We start from the raw sequence: 25,212 nt of genomic DNA on the forward strand, positions 1-25,212 counted from the left end.
TTTATCATGTTGATTAACTACAACTTCACAAAATAAGACTTGCACTTGGAGGATAATCCTATGCAGCTGAGGTGTGATGAAGTGACATAGGCTACGATAATTCTCTCAGGAGACGGTGTCCAGACCTTTCGGAGGCGATGCAGAAGCCTGTAGTGTTTGGTCTCTATTTCTGAGACATTTGGGAATTTTTTTTGTTTTTAATACATGTAAGTAATCATTGGTTGAAGGAATTTGAGAGCAAAATGATTTGCAAAAAAAATAGTCACAATTTAAAAATAAATAATTACAATAAGATTCCAGTCTGTACAAATTATAAAATTGGAAGACAGACGGAAACAGCTCTGCGATTATCTGATTATTAATAATAATGGAAGACTATCAAAGGGTTGTGCTTCAACAAGATAATTGCTTTGGCATATTTTTGCCGCCTATAAGACCTAAATAGCCATTCCATGGATCTTGGCTACCGCTCTAATCCTTGACCTAGCTCACTCTACCAAAAATAAAAAAATTGTGATAAACAAAATGAACATTACAAATCATAAACTATGAAAATAGCAATGTCTCTATTATTTTATTCCTTAACTCTCTAAATCTATTATGTCCGTCATAGCCATTACCAAAATATACCATTAACTTAAAAATCTAGTATTTTATAAACTTACCAATATAAGCTTGAATCAAGTGCCTGTCACTTAGTTGAGTCTGTTTGTTAGACACGGGCCCTGCATCAACCCCAACACTGTTATAATATTATCGCACTTCTAGACCTGTAGACTTGACTTCAGCTTTGTTTCTTCCATACTCGTGTGGGCCACCTTTCTTTGGTATATATGCTCTCTAAAACACTGCTTGGACTGTATGTACTCACACAGACTGTTCATAGTTGTCTAATTGCTCATAGAAACAACAATCTACATTTATATAGAGATGACTTTTTAATTTGTAAAGTTCATGGGGAAGATGACTCTGAAGGATCTCATGGTTAGTGCAAAATTATCTAGTCCTTTGGAGGCCGTACAAATATATATGTAGAATTAAGTTTGCAATGCTCATAAAGAAAATGACTCCTTCAATTCATTGTTGACACCTAAGTTTTTAGGTATCGGAAATAGAAAACCCTAACAATATTTTTAACAAATTGCAAGTTTGTGATGACACAACTCATGTTAATGCATTTCTAAATAATTTTTCTTTGACAATTTCAACTCTATTGAAATGTTTTATTTGCATGTATATAACTTTTGCTTCATAGTTTCATCATGCTGGGCAGCAGTTGATAAGGAGATTTACTCCGACTTAAATGGAGGTATCATGAGACAGTCCCCACCCATCGTGTACAGAGGCGGCCTCATACAGTATCCAAAGCCCGGCGCTAATTTGAGCAACATTTACAGAGATTATATCACTATCTACACTCAGGAAGGATGGAAAACAACTTTCACTGTGGAGAAGAGCGATTTGAACATACAAGACCATGTGAAGGTAAGTCGTGTCAACTTGTTTACAAACATCGCAAGTAGGACAGGAGTGTATATAAGAAGCAGGTGAGGATTAAGGGGGTTGCAGTGAAAAGTGGCAGTAGTGTTTAGTGCCAGTTTCTACGTAAGTCTCTTCAAACATGTCTTGAGCCGTCAATAGTGTTTATAAGTGTAAGTGTATTGAAATATGTGAAAAAATTATTAATAAAAAAACATATGATAGAAACTGCATTGATAAAATAATCATTATGAAGTTATCAACTGATGAGAGCAGAGATATATCCGCTTGAACCAAATTTGTAGTGATTGACTAACGCTCAGTACTCTTTATACTCTTTATTATAGCGTGTATATCCTTTTGTACTTGAGCTATTTGAAATTACTAGCGACTATTTCAAGACTATTTTGACCAATTTTTCCTCCTAATTTGAAGTTTATAATATAAGCTAAAGGAGAAACAAAAGTTGGAGCAGTACTTTTTGCTAGTCTAACAGGAATCAACTATTATTTGGCAGTTTTAGCTGCACTCAGGTTGTTTAACAGTGGCTCTACACCAAAACTGTTTACATCATTATATTGAAAGCCTCCGAAATATTATAAAAATTTAGAACATTATTATGCGTAACAGAAATTGAAAAGGTTTTGATGAGAAAAGCTTTTATTAGTGTAAAGTATTTATTAAATGAAATCAATCGCTAAAATCAAATTGCTAAATAACTCTACAATGGTTGATGCTCTATTCATAGCCAATTGATTTTTGTAGCCTCAGTAGAGGCCGAGGATGTACCAAACTATTGATTTATAATTCCAGAACACTTACTTGAGTTCAAATAGATTACAGTAGTCCTGTAAAGTACTGTTTCTCAGTTAGAATTAAGTAGAACTTTGAATTTATGTTTGAGTTTAGTGGAGAATTTATACATGGCAAACAGATACTTTTTTACCTGATCAAATATTTATTATTAGTATAAAAATCATTGCATTATCTTTTTGTAAAATTATTATAAATATTTTTCAGCAGAGCATACTTTTATACAAATGTTCAAAAATATGTTTAAAATCCATGAAGTTAATATCTGTGTAATCACAAACAGAATTTCACTAGTCTGTTTCTAAGTACTTTCCTTAAAAAGCTACATCACTCGAAAGTCAAAACACTACATATTCTTATAAACCTTGTGCACTTTACAAACTGTTCAGAGAATGCTTTAAACACAAATATTAGAAGTTGATCTGATATCAAAGTGGCAAAAGTGTCGGAAGAAACTGTCTCATAGAAAGATTTATGCATGTTTATTCTATGTATGAAACTGTCTCATAGAAAGATTCATGCATGTTTATTCTATGTATGAAACTGTCTCATAGAAAGATTCATGCATGTTTATTCTATGTATGAAACTGTCTCATAGAAAGATTCATGCATGTTTATTCTATGTATGAAACTGTCTCATAGAAAGATTCATGCATGTTTATTCTATGTATGAAACTGTCTCATAGAAAGATTCATGCATGTGTATTCTATGTATGAAGTAACTCAGGGTGCCATCTGGATGAAATCTTTGCGATTGCATTGTGCAAAAATATGTTTAAACTCATCAATTACTATTTGCTGTTTAAGATGTTGATGTGTATGTCATCTGTAAATGTATTATAAAGCACTAAATACACTATAATGCCTTATAATACGGCACTATAGTAAATGTACTATAACGCTATAGGCTTATACTATAAGGCTCATACTATCTACTATGGAGATAGTAAAAGCACTTGAAATGCTCCAAAAGAACTTTTCTCAATCATATTTCTGCTGACTCCGTGTCAAATATAACAGGCTCCATCTTGAGACTCGGCAGCACCACTGCACATAAGCTCTCACACTGCCTCCTTTAAAATACATTCTCTTTTCTACAGAACCGGGAAATATAGGGGAAAGGAAAGAGTTTTTTTGATAATGCCAAAATATTGGAGATAGACAGACAGACAGACAGACATGTTGCGTGAAAAGGTCTGTTAAGAAACCTCAACATTTTTTTAAGATGCGACAAGCTGCTTGTTTTCTTTGTAACCTTTTAACAGTCAGGTTTGGTATTCATGAATACTGTATGTTGCATATACAGTACTTTAAAAAACTTATAACTTACAACTTTATAACGGCAAACTATATCGACTTTATACAAACATAGAGTTCATTATGTGTATGACTAGCACCCTGGAATGAACACTCCATATTAGTTAAGTTAGACTGCTAATTTAGTAAAACCATTCAAAACATAATTTTCAGCTTTCTTATATCTGTCATTTAGAGTTGGTTCTGATTTAACTAAACTTGGAGGATGGTCATTTTTCTTTTTCAACTCTCTAGTTATGGTCAGGTTTTTGTATTTTCCTACAGCAACAATGCTGAATAATAACCTAACAACTTAATCTATATATATATATCTAAATGTTTGTCCGTCTGTCTGTCCAGCTATAGCAATAAAGTTTTAAGATTGAGATACCCGCTGCAAACTGAATTTGAACTCACAACCTCCAGTTCTGTGGACATCTATTTATCTAACACACTACACACTTTGACTAGTAATACCATGGAATAAATTTGACACATATTGAATACGTGCCAATCTTTCATGGCTTCACGTTCATGGCAACAAGATTATTGCAATCAGTATAGCTCTGGAGTGGGCACTGCAGCCCGCACGGTATAAATTGCACAGAGATACACACAGTAAACAAAAATAGCACAGTTCACAGAAATAAACAAACATTTTCATTTAAAAGTTAGAATACTAAATGTTGATGTTGAATATGTTGATTAAAAATAAATTTTCTGTACAGAAATTTTTTAGTCCCCGTGCAACACTGGGCATCCATCTAGTTAATCTCTATATATATATATATATATATATTTATATATATTAATCTCAGTGTTTATCTTTTTGTCTTTTGGTTAAACCCAGTGTACAGTCGTAGCAAATAATATCTACTAATGAAAAATCCGCATGATACTGGATTTGATCTCGGGACCTCTAAATCGAAAAGAGGTGAACTTATTCATTGAGCTATACGGAATACAATGGTTTCATTGGGCAAATAGTCATTATATTGGTTAAAATATTTTTGCTTAAAGCGATTGCTTGGGGTTAATAACTAGCAGTGTTTACGGTTATGCGTAACGATTGTTAAGTTGGCCCAAAATGCGGGCAATGTTTTTAGTAAAGATTTTAGTAAAGATCTAGCTTTCCAATTAAGTTTCTCAAGTTCATAGGGTGATTATTCTATTACCCGTGCAATGCCGGGCGTTCGACTAGTTTAAAACAAAATCTTATGTTAGTCTTTTTTTACAGTTTTATACAAAAATATTTCAGTTGCCTAAAAGGCGTTATGCTCAGCAACAATAATATTAACAAAAAATGCATAATGGTTTTGTTTTTATTTATAAAAGGATACACTACAGAATTTAAGTACTTTTATTAGGCCGAAGTATTTATTTGTAGGCAGATCTTCATAAAATGATATTAGTTTAATTATTTAAAATAATTCACCCCCCCAGATTTTGAGACAACCTTATCACAACAGCTTGTTGGTATGAGAGTTCAAACATACCAAGGCGCTCTTTTATATTGCCATTATTATCATTAGTATTATATTATTATTTTAGTTTATTGAGAATCATAATACTCAAATATATAACATGAGCACGAAGAGCAGAGGAGAAGTGTTTGAGACAAGAGCTTCAGTGCTTCTAGTCGATGTAATCTTAATTGGTGGTAGTGTAGAAGCAGACATCAGAGTCAGGTGGATATCAACTCACGAGGAGGATTCAGCTATCTGGGGCTTTCTAAACTTTGGTAAGGTCCGCATCAAATTAAAGCCCCACCTTTACTCTAAACCAGTGGTTTTTCACCAGCTTCATATGCGCTTTCACAAAATCTTTTTTTAATAAAAAAAAATGATTTTTTTCACATTCAAGACATGTACATGTTTTTCTACTGGTGCACAAAGTGAACTGTGTATTAACATGACTGTGTTCCAAGAACAAAACCAATATAATGCTCCAACTCCTAACAAATTCTTCATAAAGACATAATGACCTTGCAAATCAGTGTGATTTCTACTGTTGCCTTTGAGAAATCTCCCCTGAGACTCACTCACTTTCTAGGGTTCAATTGAACTCAGGTTATCAGGTTACCACTGATCTAAATCTAGGCTGCCTAACAGCTGGTTTACAAATATGACATTTGTCATTTTGTTTTTTACTGAAACCTGAATGACGATTGATTACTATGGTGCTTTCTATTAATTTCTTTTGGATATATTCTAAATTTTCTTCATTATCAGCGAAGTGTGAATTTTTGTATAAAAACAGACACTTTGAGCTTGCAATAAACAGTCATGTGATAAGCTGGAATTGGCCAACTTTTTTGCGACATGCCTTTTTGGCTGTATGGATTGATGAAGTAGGACATGCAGTCTTGCAACAATTTACTGTCTATTTTACCCCCTACTATACAGTGAGTACTATTGTTACATGATTTATCATAACGTTTCTGTCAGCTTTAAACACTTGGTCATAAAGTGTTGGCCTTCATTCCGCATTTTTTGAAGCTAACCTTCCTTGTCAACACTGATGATTTGTAAAAGGCCACCGAATACCACTCACGGTAGTCAAAAAATGGAGATAAAATTTGTTTTGCTTGAAAATTGAGATAATGCTAGTAATGAATAAGAATGAGTACTACTTTTTAATAATAATACATTTACTATGTATGATGCACCTATAATCTATAAACAGCTAACGAATTGTGCAAAAACTAAGCTTGATGTTATGTTAAGAGTTGCTTAGCCAGCACATGGGTAGACAACTCTTTTTATATTCAGATGGGTTTGTTCCACAATAAAGAGCTAATAAGCTATAAAACTGGTCATCTTCTCAGTGAAATGCTATGATATTCTACTGAGAATTGTAACGTTCTTAGAAGCTTTGTAAGGCATTAGTGACAAGTAACAACAGACCTCTGCTCATTGGCAGTCATTGCTCCTGAATATTCTTTGCTGAAGTTAACCAGTTTCACATGGCATGCATTACATTACACAATCACAGGCTATATTACTTATTAAAATTATTAAATTAAAAAACTTTTCTGATCTTATTTGTAGATCTCTGTTCACTTACAATGATGATGTCATGTTCCTAACGGTTACTTACGGTTAATAAATTTAGCAAACTGTTAATTCAATCTTTTCTATGCATTCTACATGTCTATGTATGTTATATTGCAGCAACCTTCTATGCATTCTACATGTCTATGTATGTTATATTGCAGCAACCTTTGACAAAAGGATAAGATGGTCGCCGCCAGAAGTAGAGACAATCCTTATTAACTTAGTGAGTCAAGGGAACACCTCTTGGACTGCGCAATTAGGTGATACTTCAGTTGACTTAGAGGAAGGAGAGCAGATTTTGAGTACTTCAAACCTGACTGGTGACTCCACACTACAGCTAGTCAATAACTCATCTATCGAAAGAGGTAAAGAGGTCATATATATTATTAATGGATGACTAACTACTTACAAAGCCATATGATGGTCCAAGGTTGCTAATTAATGTTTTATTATTAAATTGGCTGCTTGAAGGATGGTATTATACATTGCACGCCTAGGCTTATCTGTGGTAGCATACATACAATGTAAACACTCTGGTTGTGAAAAGTGTGAGTCGATGAATATCATGAAAAATAAGTGCTAGCTGCATCTATTTTATATTGTGTCTGGTAGCTTAGTGAACAAATTCAGAACTTGCAGGCTGAATGTTGTGTGTTCAATGCCATCTATCTTTTATTATGACTAGAGTTCTTCATTCTCGCAACGGGTGTATATCAACAAGCTCCCTAACATCAGTTAGGCTGAGTGCACCACAGATTACTCATGTATTCATTGCAATGTTTATCTCAGTGCAACAATCCACAAATTTGTTATAGATTTTGTACTGGAATGGTTTCCATACACAACTGGGAATGAAGGGCAATACATGTCTTATGGGTTTCTATCTTACCCCTACACAGGTTGGTTCTCTCAATTTCTTTGCATTTTATGTTATTTATCTAATTAGTAAAAGGAAAATTTTTAAATAATACACAAGAGTGGATAATTTCAAGCATTTCTACATCCCATGTTTCCGTCACCCAGAAATAATAAACGGAATTAAACTTTTTTTGTCTTCTTCTGGGTCTTAAAATGACAATGCCAAATATTTAGTGTATGTAAACAAGATAGACAGGGTAACAATAATAACAGTTAGTTCAGGCTATTTTTCAGTATAAAATACAAGGTTTATTTTACCGTATTTCTAATGAGTAGGTTATTTTTTTATTTACAATATAAAGCGTTACGTATTAGCTGTGCTAATACGTAACACTTTTGTAAATATAATTTACGAAAAGTTTACACTTTTCGTAAAGTAATTTTTTTATTTACAATATAAAGTGTTACGTATCACGCTTTCTCTTGGTAGTGCTTTAATTGCATGATTGTCTAATGACCCACAGCTATGGGTTTACTAACTAGTAACTAAGTCAGTTCCTTTATGTGCTTCCTACCTGTTAGCTGTGTTTTCTGTAATACAATACTTCTCGTGACAATACAATACAATACAACATAAAGGTTAACATAATTTTTTGCTATTTTTATTGCACATTTATGTTTTTCAATATTCAGTTGGCCATGCAGCTATGAAGCACCTACCTTGCATGTCATGCCGCTATAGAGTACCTACTTCACTTGTCATCCAGTTAAAGAGGACCTACTTTATCTGACTGTGAAGCTTTAGAGCATCACGATTTTATAACTAGCAATCACATTGTTTTTATGCAAATGAACTACTATAAATACTTATTGTCTTTCATGTGCAGCAGTGAAATATGGCACATTCTTTTCCTTGCCATGTAGTGTGTACCAGTTGTCAGTCTATCCGTTTGTTCTCCCACATGTAGAGCCTCGAGACGTTGTACACAGCTGGCAGTTGAAGGATGGTAACACCTCATTTCCTGGCTCATCTTTAAAAATCTCTTTCTACAACGTGACTACGTACGCAGATAGCTATACACTAAAAGTAGGTCTACAGTAAATCTAGAGTTATATTTACTATATGCTCATGCAAGTCAGTGATAGGGCTAAAGTTGTATAAACTAAGCATGTACATGTTTTATTGAAATGTTATGAACCCTCTAAATTGGTATGTTTACAGAGAGTCAGCACTGCTTTTTCTTCCTTGCGTAAGGCATTATACTTTTGTAACCTGTTGGCATATTATACTACAAGTTATTGAATGCAGGCAAAAGCTTTTTTGAATTAATGCGAACTTTATTTACGACAAGCGCGAGAAGCCAATAAGGCCATAAAGTTATGATAAAATGATTAAGTTGGTTACTGTCAATGAAGGAAAGAATAGAATAGTGATTTGCTCATCAGAACAGTGTGGCAGCATGGCATGTGGCAGCGTGTATTAAATGTTTCACTCTATCAGAGATCTTAGATTTCTGGGAGATCTTCTTTCAATTGATCTATACTTGGTTATTACAACTCTAAGAGGTAGAGAGTTTTATAGCCAAAAGAACCCTCACAATAAGCTAGTACATATATAACCAGCTCTTTAATATGAGTGGTTATATTATAGCAAATGTTTCTAAAATAAGTGAAGGCCATCTAACCGGGCTTATCTGGTTTTCAGGTAGACTTACATGTATATGTACATAATGTAGGTTTATGGTATATTAGCTCTCTCTCTGTCAAATAAAATTGAGTCTTTCAAAAAATAAAACCATGGCAACTATACATGTGCTTTCAACATCTCACTTTTCCAGAATATTAGCAACTATGCATGATAAACAAAATGTGTCTGACAATAAAACTATGCGCTATATACTCTTAGCACTGTCGGTATATACTCCTAGCACTGTCGGTATATACTCCTAGCACTGTCGGTATATACTCCTAGCACTGTCGGTATATACTCCTAGCACTGTCGGTATATACTCCTAGTACTGTCGGTATATGCTCCTAGCACTGTCGGTATATACTCCTAGCACTGTCAGTATATACTCTTAGCACTGTCAGTACATACTCCTAGCATTGTCGGTATATACTCCTAACACTGTCGGTATATACTCCTAGCACTGTCGGTATATACTCCTAGCACTGTCGGTATATACTCCTAGCACTGTCGGTATATACTCTTAGCACTGTCGGTATATACTCCTAGCACTGTCGGTATATACTCCTAGCACTGTCGGTATATACTCCTAGCACTGTCGGTATATATACTCCTAGCACTGTCGGTATATATACTCCTAGCACTGTCGGTATATACTCCTAGCACTGTCGGTATATACACCTAGCACTATCGGTATATACTCCTAGCACTGTCAGTATATACTCCTAGCACTGTCGGTATATACTCCAAGCACTGTCGGTATATACTCCTAGCACTGTCAGTATATACTCCTAGCACTGTCGGTATATACTCCTAGCACTGTCGGTATATACACCTAGCACTATTGGTATATACTCCTAGCACTGTCAGTATATACTCCTAGCACTGTCGGTATATACTCCTAGCACTGTCGGTATATACTCCTAGCACTGTCGGTATATACTCCTAGCACTGTCGGTATATACTCCTAGCACTGTCAGTATATATACTCCTAGCACTGTCAGTATATACTCCTAGCACTGTCGGTATATACTCCTAGCACTGTCGGTATATACTCCTATCACTGTCGGTATATACTCCTAGCACTGTCGGTATATACTCCTAGCACTGTCAGTATATATACTCCTAGCACTGTCAGTATATACTCCTAGCACTGTCGGTATATATTCCTAGCACTGTCGGTATATACTCCTAGCACTGTCGGTATATACGCCTAGCACTGTTGGTATATACTCCTAGCACTGTCGGTATATACACCTAGCACTATTGGTATATACTCCTAGCACTGTCAGTATATACTCCTAGCACTGTCGGTATATACTCCTAGCACTGTCGGTATATACTCCTAGCACTGTCGGTATATACTCCTAGCACTGTCAGTACATACTCCTAGCACTGTCAGTATATACTCTTAGCACTGTCAGTACATACTCCTAGCACTGTCGGTATATACACCTAGCACTATCGGTATATTCTCCTAGCACTGTCGGTATATACTCCAAGTACTGTCGGTATATACTCCTAGCACTGTCAGTATATATACTCCTAGCACTGTCGGTATATACTCTTAGCATTGTAGGTATATACTCCAAGCACTGTCGGTATATACTCATAGCACTGTCGGTATATACTCCTAGCACTGTCGGTATATACTCCTAGTATGGTCAAAAGATTATTTTGATTTTATTGTAACTTGTGTAGCTGATTTACACTGTAGATATATTTTCTCTAACACAGTACAGGTAAGTAAAGCATTTTATAAGATATTCATGAGACATGAGATACAAACAAAGGTTATATATGTTATAATATCACCTTCATGCATTTGTAATATTGTATTCAAATTCAAACTTTGGCGCCGTTCACTCTCAATATCACTTTCTAATCCTCTCTGGCCACTCAATCCAGTACTTACAGTGATATGTGAATAGCCTCTTCTCTCTACTATTTAGTTACTAGTCGGGATGGAGGAGTACCTTATAGCTAGGCATTCGATAGTCAGCGATTCTGTCTACTACATACCAGTAGTCAGCATGACCAGCGTGTCCCTTACCATCACCACCACAGGTCCTTTCACCCTTCTGCTCTGTTATGGTCCCTCAGATCTTATCAACTTCAAAGCTGTCGGTAAGAAGGCACAACCTTACTCATCCCCTGGTGAAATGATAAAATACTTAATTACTAAATTTTGACTTGACTTTTTGTAATATTTGTGTCAGAGCAGCCCCATGTCCTCACAAGGCAAACCAAAGTATTGCTAGCAAAAGACAACCAAACAAATAAATGGCGATATTCTGACTTGGAGTTTTTGTGATAATCAGATTCATCACTTGCAGATTGTAATAGAAAACTTAAGCTTACCGAATCAAATATATATTTTTACTATAAAATACACCTACATTGTACATGCACGTCTGCAATCAAACATATCAAATGTTTTATACAGTTATTTTTAACTGCATATAATTTTTAATGCTGTATTTTTATGTTATTTTCTTCTAAAAATTAACACTAGCTGGTCACAGAGTACTTAAATTTTTTTTTAAACTGAACACCTTTTGAAAATTTTGTTAGTATTTTTAATACCTGGTTAAAAGTTAAATTTTGTTTTGCTTCCTTAAATCAACTCCTAAAAAGAAATACTAAAATTTTGTTCTAATGTTTATTGTATATTTCCTTTTAGGCAAAGCTTAAAAACAAAAAAACAATTTGCTAGCTGCCCAGAAAGGGTGGGTGTAAAATGATTCTACTTTGTGTAAAATGATTCTACTACATGTCTGTATAAACACAGGCTATATGAAGTCCAATGGCTATCCAGATGTGATTCGGTCAGATCATCCAACCAAGGTAGAAGGAATGCCACTTCCTGCTAACTGGAGTCTTACTACAACAGTAGAGAGACTCGAACTGGCCGAGTACAGAGCCTGGCTTGATCTGGTAAAAGCTCATAAAGCTACTCACGACTACTGATTGAATTCTATTTTCAAAGATATTGAAATATTTACAGAAAAGCAAACGGTCATAGAGTTATGCATTGATCTATGGATTATTTTTATAGAGCTACCAATAATAAATATTCATAAAGTTACATAGAATAGTATAGGAGCAGAAGCTATAAAAAGTTACTCGGTTTCCCATTTTTGGCTAAAGACAAACACTTTTATATTAGACCAAAAATTGCATTAGAACAAAGTATTTCTAACTATAATACAGTGTTCTTTGAGTACATGCCCTTCTTTTGAGATATTTATTGAGTCCGAAGATCAGAAGCTAAAAAGCCTAAGTCAAATTCCCATCAGGTCTAAGTTGTGGTTGGTTGTATAATTGTCCTATGATAGATATAAAGGCAGCAGAATAATTTAAACATTTCCAAATTCTACAATTGTCTCTAACTTGATGACAATAAAGTGCATGAATTTTTTACATCCAGAGCTTGACCAATAAAGGAATAGAATATAACACCCTCATTCAATCATACACTGGAGCATCAACGACCAAGTACGTACCAACACAGACTAAAGAGCTCCGCTATCCCCTCACCCAGAAACTTTGGCTAAATTACTTCAAAGACTTTGGGCTGGTGGAAGGTCGCTATTCCCATAATGAAATAGTCGGAAGATTCCAGAGTAGCAGAGAAGCTACATACAGCCGAAAGAGTTATGGGGGTTATAGCCTTAGAGTTGAGGCTGAGCTGCAAACAGGAGAGGAAGGTTTCAACATCGTCTACTATGTTGGAGACTCAGGTAACTACATAGAGTATCATAGCTTGTTTAGTGACACGCGGAGAAAAAATTACCATTTAGTAGTTTTTAACAATACTGTCATTCTTGTATTGGACAAGTTATGATATTGGTCAGAATGGCCCTAGACATATATGCATAAACATGGTTTAGAGAATACATAGTTTACATGCCAATGTTTTATTATTTTTATGCTTGGTGAGACTCGCAGGTAAAAGTTTGCGACTCTTGAATTGATAGTCAGCCTTCAGCTCAGCTATCGGCCAGTGCGTGATACAGAACTCAGCTATTGGCCAGTGTGTCTGATACAGAACTCAGCTATTGGCCAGTGTGTGATATAGAACTCAGCTATTGGTCAGACTGTGATATAGAACTCAGCTATTGGCCAGTGTATGGCATTGAACTCAGCTATTGGCCAGTGTATGGCATTGAACTCCGCTATTGGCCAGTGAGTGATATAAAACTCAGCTATTGGCCAGTGTGTGATACAGAACTTGGCTATTAGCAAGTATGATATCGAACACAGCTATTAGCCAGTCTGTTATACAAAACTCGGCTATTGGCCAGTGTGTGCTATTGCTGTTATCATCGCTGTTCTGATCATCTACTTGAGTTGACAACAATAACTGAATTCGTAATAAAAGATTGGGCTCAGATATTTTGCATAAATCTTTGTAAAAGCGAACTTTTTGTGGTTCTGTTTACTATTTTGTGAACTTTATTGAAAATAGTAAAATCAAATACACTACTCCACTTGATATTTAATTCAACTTTGAAGCTATTTCACATAGACTCTGGCAACTATTAATATTGGCTAGTAAATTTTTAAATGTCCAACTTAAAGAATGCCAAAATAATACGAACTTGGAGATGCTTTAGATCTCTCACACTAATAAACAGACCTATCGTTAATATCGTAAGCCGTACCACTTATGAAACTCAAGGATGTGTGCTGGGACGGAATTACTGTCTCACAATCATAGCAAACTACTTTAAATTAACCAGACATACCATAGATCTTAGCATTCTCAACTACCCCTACATTACTAGAACAGGTTCTCAACTACCCCTACATTACTACTAGAACAGGTTCTCAACTACCCCTACATTACTACTAGAACAGGTTCTCAACTACCCCTACATTACTACTAGAACAGGTTCTCAACTACCCCTACATTACTACTAGAACAGGTGAACTACCCCTACATTACTACTAGAACAGGCGGAACAAATCATCTTAGATACGAGGCTATTTAAAATTTCCATACTCACTACCCTATAGTTGCCTGCACTGACACTGCTTGCGGCAGCATCACCGGAAGCAACGTCAGCGCAAGCAGAAATAGGATAGCCAGATGGAAATTCTCAAAACTGTTCCAGCTTGCGCTTGGACGCAGAAACAGGAGCAGATGTTGGCGGTGCTGGTAGGAGATGAATCCATAGAACTTCATGTAGACGGTGTTGCGGTCGCGTCATGAACTTCCTACAAATAAAAAAAATGATGCTTAGGAGTTATTATTTGCAGCTAATGTATTTTGTGCCGAGACTTCACATTTATATTGGGTTCATATTCTGTGATGCATATTAAAAACAGCATACTGAAGCACTATAGCTAACTTAACCACTGATGGAAGGGCCTAGTAGGAAAGCGTTCAACGCGAATGTTTTGTAGCAAATAGAATAACATCAACTTACTAGCATCGATACATAACCAATATTTTATAATGGATAGCTTTGGAATTGTTTAGCTTAGCCTAATGAAATATATAGTAGATGAAAACATTTCTAGTAATTAATTAAAACAAGTCATAGTAACTAAAAATTGAATCGAAAATAAAAACGATAAAAAATAGCACAGCGATAGCACTAACCTCATCATCACTCTTTTTAGATGGAAAGACTCTCTTTTATTCTTGCTAGATACCTTTAGGTATAAGACATTCCCAAGTCGTTCAGGTAGATAAATAATAACGATGGATTTTTATAAATGAGTGTCAGAGATTTTGTTTGTGTGTGTGGTATGTTCCGTTGCCAGAGACAAAAGGAAGGTCTACGCTATATTTACGATATCTACGAGCGTCACTCGCATTTCGTTGCTCAATTTGCAAAATACGTCTATTTCATTAGACACGAAAAGAGCAGCTCCGGAGCAAAAGCTTCAGCTTATCAAAGGTTGTCTTTTTGGCGGGATTATAAAAGCTCTCACTATTTATTGGTTTATTGAAAGCGAAAGTCAACAGTACCATAGAAAAGACCGCATGATGAACATTAACTTGGTATATAGATTGCCTCGGTCGCCGTCCGATAACGACCCATTTGTTATGCAAATAAAGAGGCCATAAGTGTTGCACTTTTGCGGTTTTCTAACACTAAGTTTTCTTACAGAGTCGCAATAAAAAGGCTTTTTGTGGTTTTGAATGAGTTTCTGTCAATAAAATGTATACCTTCTGCAAGAGCACATTCTACTGCTTACAGTGCTGTTATGGGTGGATGTGGAGAAATTATGTTATGCATAATTAATCTGAATCCGCACAACATCTGGGTTGAAATTGCTTTGTCATTTTATTCTATTTTAACTGTTTAGTTTGTACACTTTTGCTTAGCTTGTGGGAACTAATTTGATTATTACTGGTTCAGGTACAAGTGAAGATGTTTAGCTATTGTACGCAATACTATTTTTTTTATTCTATAAGTCAAACAATGAAATACACAACTAACAAAACTCTAAAACAATAATATTAATGACAAAAGATTAGAATAGCTCACGAAAATTACACCCTTAATCGAATGGTGGTCCATGTTTGTTTGCTCAGTCCTGTCCAGCTGTGGGTCTGGACAGTCAAACGAGAGTCATGGCAGTTCATAGATAGAGTGTCGGCAGTTGAGATAGTGGTGTAGAAGAGGCTCAGTTGATGAAGGAGACTGAGGCTCCATAGATGTGGGGGAAGAGGCGCCTCAGCAGGCAGAAGGAAGAGCGTCCAAGGAGGCCCTCGGGAAAAGAGAGAGCTACATAGATGAAGATCTGAGTCATTGGAGTTGTTCTCTTTTATAGATGTCTGGCATGTGAGAGGGTTAGATTGTGGGAGTAGGCTGAGGGTTAAGGTTTAATGCTTTATATCAGGCGGTTAAAGATATCTTGTTTGCGTAAGTCTTCAGCTGGTGCACGTGGTGTAGGCATGTACGGTGGAGCTCGTGACTTACTCCTGGTATCTAGGTCATGTTTGACAGGAGTGGCAGATCTGTATATGTGTACTCATTTGATTTGTCTCTAATGTTTTATGATGGTTTTCTAGTGATGGCGGTTGGTAGGTTTATTTGCTTCGACATCCCTTTGACTTGTTTTGCATCTGGTGTTGGCGCAATTTTTATGATTGATTCCTCCAATTTTGAAGTTTCTAATTTGCTTTGGACGTTTTCTAATTTTTGAGGTCTTTGGGCATCTTGCTGCTGGTACGTATTATATGCTTATTTTGTAGTCTAGCTGCATTCTTTATCGGTATTTTGTTTTTATAGTATCTCCATGCAACAGTGCTTCATAAATCTGAAATCTTAGATAATTTGACAAAATGTCCTAAATTATCATGGATAAGTACCCTAGATGCTCACTTATTTGTAAGATCAAAACAATGACAATCGAAAACGTGTAGAACCACTTATCTCTTAAAAATTTAGTTCTATGGATGATGTTAACACATCTCACTGTAGTTCCAGTCATTCCTAAACAATGTTTAGACAACATTTTCCGGAAAAGCTATTCTATGATTTGACTTGATACCAAACTTTTTTACAATCAAAGTGCTTCTATTTCTTTGCCATACTTAACGTGTAAAGCTCTGGTATGTGATGACAGATTGGCTAAGCTATTGATGTTGTCTCCAACAAATTGAGACAACTCCTATAGTATTCACTTGATCCAAAGGCTTTTCTTAATAGCAGCTATCTAACCAATGCTCTCTTCTATTTTTTAATCTGTGCATCTATTGCAAGTGATATAATATGGCATCCTTTGAGTAAAAAATATGTGAAGCACTAGCTCGTGTCTGCTCCCTTAATTACCATGGTACCATGATAATCCCACGACCAAACGAGCGGAGTGAAGTGTGGGAGTTTTTATGATAACTGCATGTGCACACAACTTACGAAAATTATTCATCAACAATGAGACGAACCCTCGTCAAGAAATTTCATCAACAAATTTAAGCATCGTTATGTAAAGTCGTTAAAGTATAATAACGATACAAAACACATTTAAACCTATTTAAATATGTTACCGAGTCTTTGTAAACCGTCGGTATTATCTTACAACTTACCCATCTGATCGGATTATACACAAATAGACAGATTAATTTGAACGAAAATCGCCACAAAACACTTGAAAACCGTGGTTTAATAAAAGTTAAGACCAAAAATTGAAACGCCGAGGGACAGATAATAGAACGATGAAGTCTTGCGCATTTCACGAAAAATTAACGTGTACGTTTCACCAGTCTATAGCATTGTCGAATTGCCGAAGGTTTTGGCAATTAACATAGGAGTACAGAAATCGTTTCATTTTTGCCGATTTCAATTTTTTCATTTTCATTTGCCGACACATTTGAATACTTTCCCATTCTAACTGATGTCCAACGCAGTATAAGTAAAGCAAATGACGATGATATTTTTTAACGTTTCTTATGAGATTATTACAATAATTAATTATAAGTTTGGATAACTAAAGAACAATGACTACGCAGTACAGACTTTCTAAACATCTAACGCAGTGTAAGTAAAGGCATGACGATGATATTTTTTCTAACGGTTCTAATGAGATTATTGATATAATTAATTATAAGTTTGGATGACTACAGGACAATGACTACGTAGTACAGATTTTCTAAAAATCTATATAAATATCACAACTTCGTGATATTGTTAGCTATGCCGTTTTGAAATGTAAACAAAATTGTGCATTGGTTTTTTATTATTACTGTATAAATAATATTGGTTATTCTAATAATGTCAGTGCATTTTACTTCTAATATTGGCCAATACTGCATTTCTTTTTTGCAGGAGGAGAGATATAAACATATAATCTTTTCCTTTCATTATTGCTATTTGCTGTATATAATAACACCCAGTACATTACAGCTACCATTGCAGTTATCCTATTTGACTGCTAATATTGCATTTCTCAACCATCAGTACCCTTTCTTTTTTCCAATATCACTTTGGTCGTGGGCTGTATGACAGTGGAATTTCTAGTAGTAGTATGTGTTTTTAAAAAGTGCTAAGATTGTAACTGAGTTTCTCTTACGCTCCTAAAGAGCTAAAATAATTTAACCACAACTTCTCCTTTCTTTGATAATGTACTTAAGAACTAAAATTATTCCTCGCCCTTCTAATGAGAAGATGTCCAGTATTGTACATGCTCAGGAAAGTGTCTCCTATAGATGCCTTTTCATAGATATGTCTAAATGCAAAATCTTTTATATCTTTATAGGAACTATCGAGTCTAGCCACCCATATTATTCTGGAACTGCCAAAACATTTTATGATGTGACAGTGTCCAACACATCTGCCTACAACGCTATCGAATTTACTTTTGGAGACAGTTATACAGAGCCTGAGAAGGATGTGTTGGAAGTAAGGCATGGCTCGTATAGTACAGTCTTCTTGTGCTAGTCAACCAGTTGCAATCTTTGTTAAGTACTTTATTACTGACTTGTGTAGCCTTAGGTTCCCATCTATTTTGTTGTTTATTCTAATTGAAATCATTGAGAGCAACTGCTGCCTAGTTATCAAGAGCACCTGGCCTGTGAACAACATATTAGACCAAAGACAGACTTTAAATTGCTCTCTTTACCAAATACATGTGTTGAGGTTATGTAGTCGTGCTCAAGTGATCAGTGAATTCTATACCCAACCTTTTTATCAAGGAACCGCACAGGAATGAGATAAAGACACACAAAAGGGCTGACTTCCTCTAACTTATCATATTGAACACAACTCGAGATACCATAAAAACAAAATCCTAAACTTAGAAAAATTCTTTCAGCACAATGCAGATTAGTCGACTTTGTTCAACCCCCGTGTGGATTTGCTAGGGGATGACATCAAGAAAGCTCCAAGCTTATCTAACCAGTTAGTTAACAAGTTAGCAAATAATAAAGTATTTGTTAAGTTGATCAACTCTATCTCAAACCAGAGAATTTATGTGAAATCTCATTACCTATTCTTTGATATAGAATTTAATGCATTTATTCGGCTGTGATGTAGTGCTAAAACAATCGAAATTCCGCTGCTCTAGGCATAGATCAAACGCTTGTTCAACAGTTTTATCTATGGAATTGCTTCAATCATATATGTACACATCTAGAACATTATATCTCTTAATTAACTTTAATACTTACCACACAAAGTTTTGTTTTACAATACGTGCAGCTCAGCTTTTTGATTGAACTTTTAGTATAAAACCTAACTGTCTGTGAGCTACTTCGCAGGCAAAATCGTAATGCGATTTATCTCTACTAAACAGCTAAACAGGATAATTCTATGAGCAATAACCTTTTATTTACAGTAGTTAAACTTATTACTTCGACCAGAGATTAAAGACTAAAGTTGTATTTGAGTTAAAACATTCTTCTAGTCAAATTAACCATCAGACCATCAAAGAGCTGGTGACAAACAAATTTAAATCACTAAAATGACTTATAAAAATGATGAGTAGCAGATTTGTGGTCTGAACCACATTACTTACCCATAATCCTTAGCACTTGATGTACAAAGTTAAAATGAAAGTTTTCCATTTGAGTACTTCATAGGAAGGAAGATGGCTTCCTAGTATTTCGAAGAAGCACTTTTGACTCAACCAACAGAACATCCCTTTCATTGGAGGTTATTAATGCTAGCTAAATGCCCTGCGTTGCACGAGTAATATACAAACAGCTTATAAACATCACATCACCTACATTACCTTATCTACTACATAATATTTACTCTACATTACCGGCAACTGTTTATAAGCCTTTTTTGTTACTCGTGCAACACTGGGAATTCACCTAATGAGGTCGTTAGCCCAGCTGGTAATTGTTACGTGTGACACAACGTCATTATACATATTATAATCAATATAATAAATATCTTCACCATTGTTGATGTCTATGTTCAGTTGAAAGCGTAGTCTAATGGGTAAGCGCAATGTCTCTAGAACTGGAGGTTCTGAGATTAAATCATTTGTGAAAAGGATTATTTGTTACTAAGACTTTATTGCTATAACTGCAAAAAGACAGACAGACAGACAAACACTCATGTTTATAAATATAAAATAGCTTACATGTACCTGCTTTAACAATGTTTCGTCTAATGTCTGTTCTCTTAGCAGAGAAACGTGTTTTAATCATTATATGTCACACCATTTATTTGATTTTAGTGGCGAACTGTTGCCCTTTTTGTATGTTTTTGTTTGTATTGTGATTGTAGTATGACATAGTTTGAAAAACATTTCTGTTTGCAGTGAAATTATTACCAATAAAGTAATACTGTATATAGGCTATATATAATAATCTATAGTTTTGTACATAGTTGATGCAGACACGTAGCCCTGTTATCTACACGCATGTTTACTTATTATGATATCAATGAACTGAGAAGATTTTAGTTTATAATGCCAATTGATATAGTCTTGATTAAAATTATAGCACTTTAATCAAACCCTACTTCTTTAGTTCAGCGTAAGGGCACTCTGTATTGACATGGGTTGAAGGTGCTTGAAGAGATAATTTGATTCAGCCTGGCTCAGTTCAGTGTAACTTAGGCTACCACCGAAGATGAATATCGATGACTTACTGAGTCAATGTAACCTGTAAGACATACTTGATGATTTTTTATTTTTTGCAGTTCTTTAACCACGAGAGTAGAGGAAAGCTGAGATTGGCGGAAGGTTTTACTACCAGTGGCAACATGACTGGAATGATCTTCTCCTACAAGTCCACCCGAATGACAATAAAGTTTGTTTCTAATGAGTGTACGGAATACAAAGGATTTACCATTCACTGGAGGGCTGTCAACCTATCTAACCTCTCCGCTGCCCCGTTAAATAACACAAATGTCACCAGAAGTTCATCAACATCAGCTGCCATTAATCAAGGTGTGGAACTGGTAACTAATATTGAATGCATTAATATGACACAATTACATCTCTAGGATAGGTCTTGTTTGATTTAAGTGTAACTGGCAGTGGCATGTAGCAGAGGTCTATTGCAGATACTCACAATTTATTAGTAAACAAGTTTTTATTTCGGAGCTTGCTTATGAAATCGACATTTATACAATCTGGCAGAGCTCAGTGGAATTTTCCGAGTCCATGCTTATAGGAAAATCACATACCAATTTGAGAATAAAGTTTAAATTAACACGTAAGCCATTTTCACAGTTGTATTGGTGCTATTCAAAACAACGGACTTGGTCATAACTATTGATATGTTTGGTTTAATTTCGCTTGAACTAGGCTAATAAAAAAGAAAATGGTTACATTTCCACTGAAAGTGAGGTTCCTAAAAAAATTCAAAATGCATTGAGTTAGTCAAAAGTTTACAGAAACCCATTCTAATTCTCTAGTTCTAGTTAAAACATTTAAAATGTTTTAATTAAAACTAGAGCGGATTTGAAGATGGAGCTGGCATTATAATCAAATACAAGCAAACTATTAGGGTGTGCTGTTGAACACTCATTGCTGTTGGAAGTGGTCGTTCCTTTCCTATAAAAACGAGTTCGAATCCAGTACAATGCAATGTTTTTTCTAAATGTCTATCTTTGACTTCAGACAGATAAATGGACAGACGGACACGGCTCTTATTATAGTAAAGATTCAATTGTTCAAGAATAGTTACACACTTACCTTATCTACTTACTTACCTTATCTACATAAAAGACAGAGAATTAGTCTGTTTGTCACAAATGAATCTTTAGCTTTGATGAAACAAATGACTAAATGTTTTACTTGTTAGCACAGATGTGATATCACTTATTGTTTCATGAACTATGCAAAAAATTATACATAAATATATTTATTGCGGTAAGACAGCTAATGTACTAAAGCACATTTTGTGACTTTTAAATTTATAAAAATAGACAAGCCAGTTGCCATTTGTGGGCTAAAATCATGTTCATAACCATTAAATAATTATGTAACAACTATATTAACATACTAGCGAAAAGTATACTCGTACAGTATTCCACGAGTATTACAAATCCGCTTATAAACAGTGACAGGTAACGTAGTTGCCTGCCACTTGCCATTAGCCTGGCACATTTCCAATGGCTAATTCGTGTAAGCTAGTATTGCTACACTTACTAATAAGAGCCGTGAGAGCGAGCATACAATGACATTGCACCATAACGGAGAGCGATATGCGTGTTTTCAGCCTTATAGCGACATATATCGCCTAATGAAATCGTCAGTCTTGCGTAGCTAAATGGTTTAGCATATCGTTTTGGGAACAAGAGGTTCTGGGAGCAAATCTTCTGCGATACGGATTCTTCTTTTCAAGATTTTAATGGCTACAACTAGACATACCGAATCACAAACAAAATATGAGATTGATATTTATAGATGATATATATATGGTTTATAGTATATGGTGTATTTTAGTACTATATAAGTTATTTTATAACTAAATAAAATTCAATCATAATAATATAGTTTTCATAAGTAAGCAATCATTACATCATAGACTATTATCAATAATTAGTTGGCCAATTATACTCTACTAGCTGCAAGCTTGGCACTGGCCAGCATTTCTTTGACTTTTAATTAGATGGCACGTAGCACGTGTGCAGATGTTCAACACAATTTGCTACACTAGTTTCACAACATCCAAGAAGTAATCATTGAGGGCAATTATCCTTAATGCACACAAAGGCGCTTTGTTGAGTTTTTAATCATATGGGTGTTCAACAAGCAGACTTTTAAAACAAAATATTTTTGAGGACCTGACGGAAGGCATGAGACATACGCCTGGGCCATACGCCTGGGGCATGTGCATGCAGTTTGGAAAAACTCAATCAAACAATATGGAAACGTGACTTAGCTTTGACTTTGGCATGTACACAGACATCACGCTATACATTTACACAGACATCACGCTATACATTTACACAGACATTATGCTATACATTTACACAGACATCACGCTATACGTTTTGTCCAGCACCAGATAATTTTTCCAACAAATTCAATTCATAAAACTTTTTATTTGATAGTTTTGGTTATGATAAAAAAATTATTACAATGGAATATTATATATTATTGAATATTATACTTAATGCTCTAAAACCTGTAAGTCTATGACTTTAACATGCAATTCAACAGTGCTGTCAAATCTTTGACAGCGCTGTAAATTTTCTGACAGCACTGTCAAATTCCTGACAACACTGTAGAATCTCTGACAGCACTGTCGAATCTCTGACAGCGCTGTTATTTTTCTGACAGCACTGTCAATTCTCTGACGCCAATGTCAGTTTTTTGACAGCCCTGTCAAATCTCTGACAGCCTTTTCAGTTATCTGACCGCACTGTCAAATCTTTGGCAGCGCTGTCGATTTTTTGAAAGCACTGTCACTTCTCTGACAGCGCTGTCAATTCTCTGACAGTACTTTCGAATCTCTGACAGCGCTGTCAATTTTCTGACAGCACTGTCAAATCTCTGACAAAATCTCTGAACACCAGTTATAGAAGCCTGACATTCCTCAACATTGTAAATGTTTATAGAAAGTGTCAAGGATGTGCCACCCATGAGAGACCATACTATGATTATTGCCGTCTTTGCTGCATTGGGAGTTGTCATACTTCTACTGCTTGTCCTGTTGGGAGTGACATTAGCCATTATTATTAAAGATAGAAGGAAGCTGTGTGACCTGCAGCGGAGGGGCCCTGGCTTCTACAGACCCAAATATATACATACGGTATGTACACATTTATACACTAGCCTATATCTTGGCTCTCTGTGCAATATATGGAGTGAGCATTTGGCTGGCTATTATTCAATATAGCAATAACAACTAAATCATAATATATACTAGTAACTAAAAGTTTGAGCTATACTGTTAATAGATGCAACGATAGATAGTAAAAGCTATAAGTGGTACTAAAAATACATGTGAACTTTGCAGATAACAAGTCATGAAGTGCGTAGAATCATTTTAATATAATAAACATTGTTTACATTATTTTTTAGATATTTTTAGCTAAAACAAGTTTTTAAATAAATTTTAGACACTTTTCTATAAATTTCACTTCTATTGTAATCTTCCCCTAACAGAAGGTATTCTGATCCTCCGCCATGGTCTGTTTTCCTAAAGAGGTTGAATAGCCTGCATTTGGAATCAAAGTTTTTGTTTTTTTACTCGAACTTCCTCCTCCCCAACTGTGACACTAGCATATTTTTAAAACCAAAGTTTAAGCATATATAGTATTACATTTATTGCATTTACCTCTAGGATAGTTTTTACTCTAGCTTAGGGTATTCTTATTGGAGCAGAGGCTAGCTCGTCAACATAATCAGCCGTTTGCAGGCTTCCTCGCTACTAGCTACTAGCTAGGTACATTTAATACAGGCCTTATCTGTTAACTCCGGGTTATTTGCTCAAATGCACTTTTTTCAATGCAAGGGTGTAACTTTTGTTTTATGTTTTGTAAAACCAGTCACATTGCTGTTGTATAATTAATTTGTAACAATTGGACATGTCTCTCTTGCAGGATACAGGTAGAAGAGAAAAACTCAGCGACTGAACAAGATTGATATTGTCTGTAAATATTGCTACACATTATGTAATATACTGTAATGATATCGTACATAATTATATAATATATGTTTTTATATGTCATATGTTTTTGTTCACACTAGTTTAGCGCCTTGCATTAACTATCCTTCTATCTGTCTAAAACTTTGAATGTGTTTCTTGAAAACTTCTGGTGGTACACTTTCCTTCAGGTAGACTATGTGCAAACAATGCATGATAATCAAGTAGTCAACCTTTATATTTATAGCCATTAACATGTACAGAATGTTTCATACTTCAATAAACCGTTTCATATTACTGTGTAGTTACTTATAATTTTTTACTTCTATAGAAATTGTTTCCTCATCCCTGCTAGCCCAAATAGATGGTAATTTCAGCTCAAGCTTCGGTCTCCTATCAGAGATTTGGAGTTTGGGCAGTCGCCTCAGGATCTTAGCTGTTTCCAATAGCACACCTTTCTGCAACCTACTTGTGTTGATATAAGTAAATGCATATATGTCATAGAT

The 25,212-nt window shown here is 35.2% G+C and overlaps 1 protein-coding gene across 1 annotated transcript in view; it reads left to right on the plus strand.

Moving 5' to 3' along the window:
• LOC137404424 (uncharacterized) overlaps positions 1-25,003 on the plus strand; it is a 33,088-nt gene extending 8,085 nt beyond the window's left edge. The window contains exons 2-13 of the mRNA XM_068090624.1: positions 1,256-1,485; positions 5,140-5,329; positions 6,806-7,009; positions 7,460-7,543; positions 8,471-8,589; positions 11,142-11,316; positions 11,981-12,126; positions 12,620-12,932; positions 18,409-18,551; positions 20,805-21,054; positions 23,676-23,869; positions 24,663-25,003. Coding sequence (XP_067946725.1) covers positions 1,256-1,485; positions 5,140-5,329; positions 6,806-7,009; positions 7,460-7,543; positions 8,471-8,589; positions 11,142-11,316; positions 11,981-12,126; positions 12,620-12,932; positions 18,409-18,551; positions 20,805-21,054; positions 23,676-23,869; positions 24,663-24,695 — 2,081 coding nt within the window. The 3' untranslated portion in view covers positions 24,696-25,003. The remainder of the gene's footprint in view (positions 1-1,255; positions 1,486-5,139; positions 5,330-6,805; positions 7,010-7,459; positions 7,544-8,470; positions 8,590-11,141; positions 11,317-11,980; positions 12,127-12,619; positions 12,933-18,408; positions 18,552-20,804; positions 21,055-23,675; positions 23,870-24,662) is intronic.
• The last annotated feature ends 209 nt before the right edge of the window (positions 25,004-25,212 follow it).

The sequence above is a fragment of the Watersipora subatra genome, chromosome 9, assembly GCF_963576615.1.
Source record: "Watersipora subatra chromosome 9, tzWatSuba1.1, whole genome shotgun sequence".
NCBI lineage: Eukaryota > Metazoa > Bryozoa > Gymnolaemata > Cheilostomatida > Watersiporidae > Watersipora > Watersipora subatra.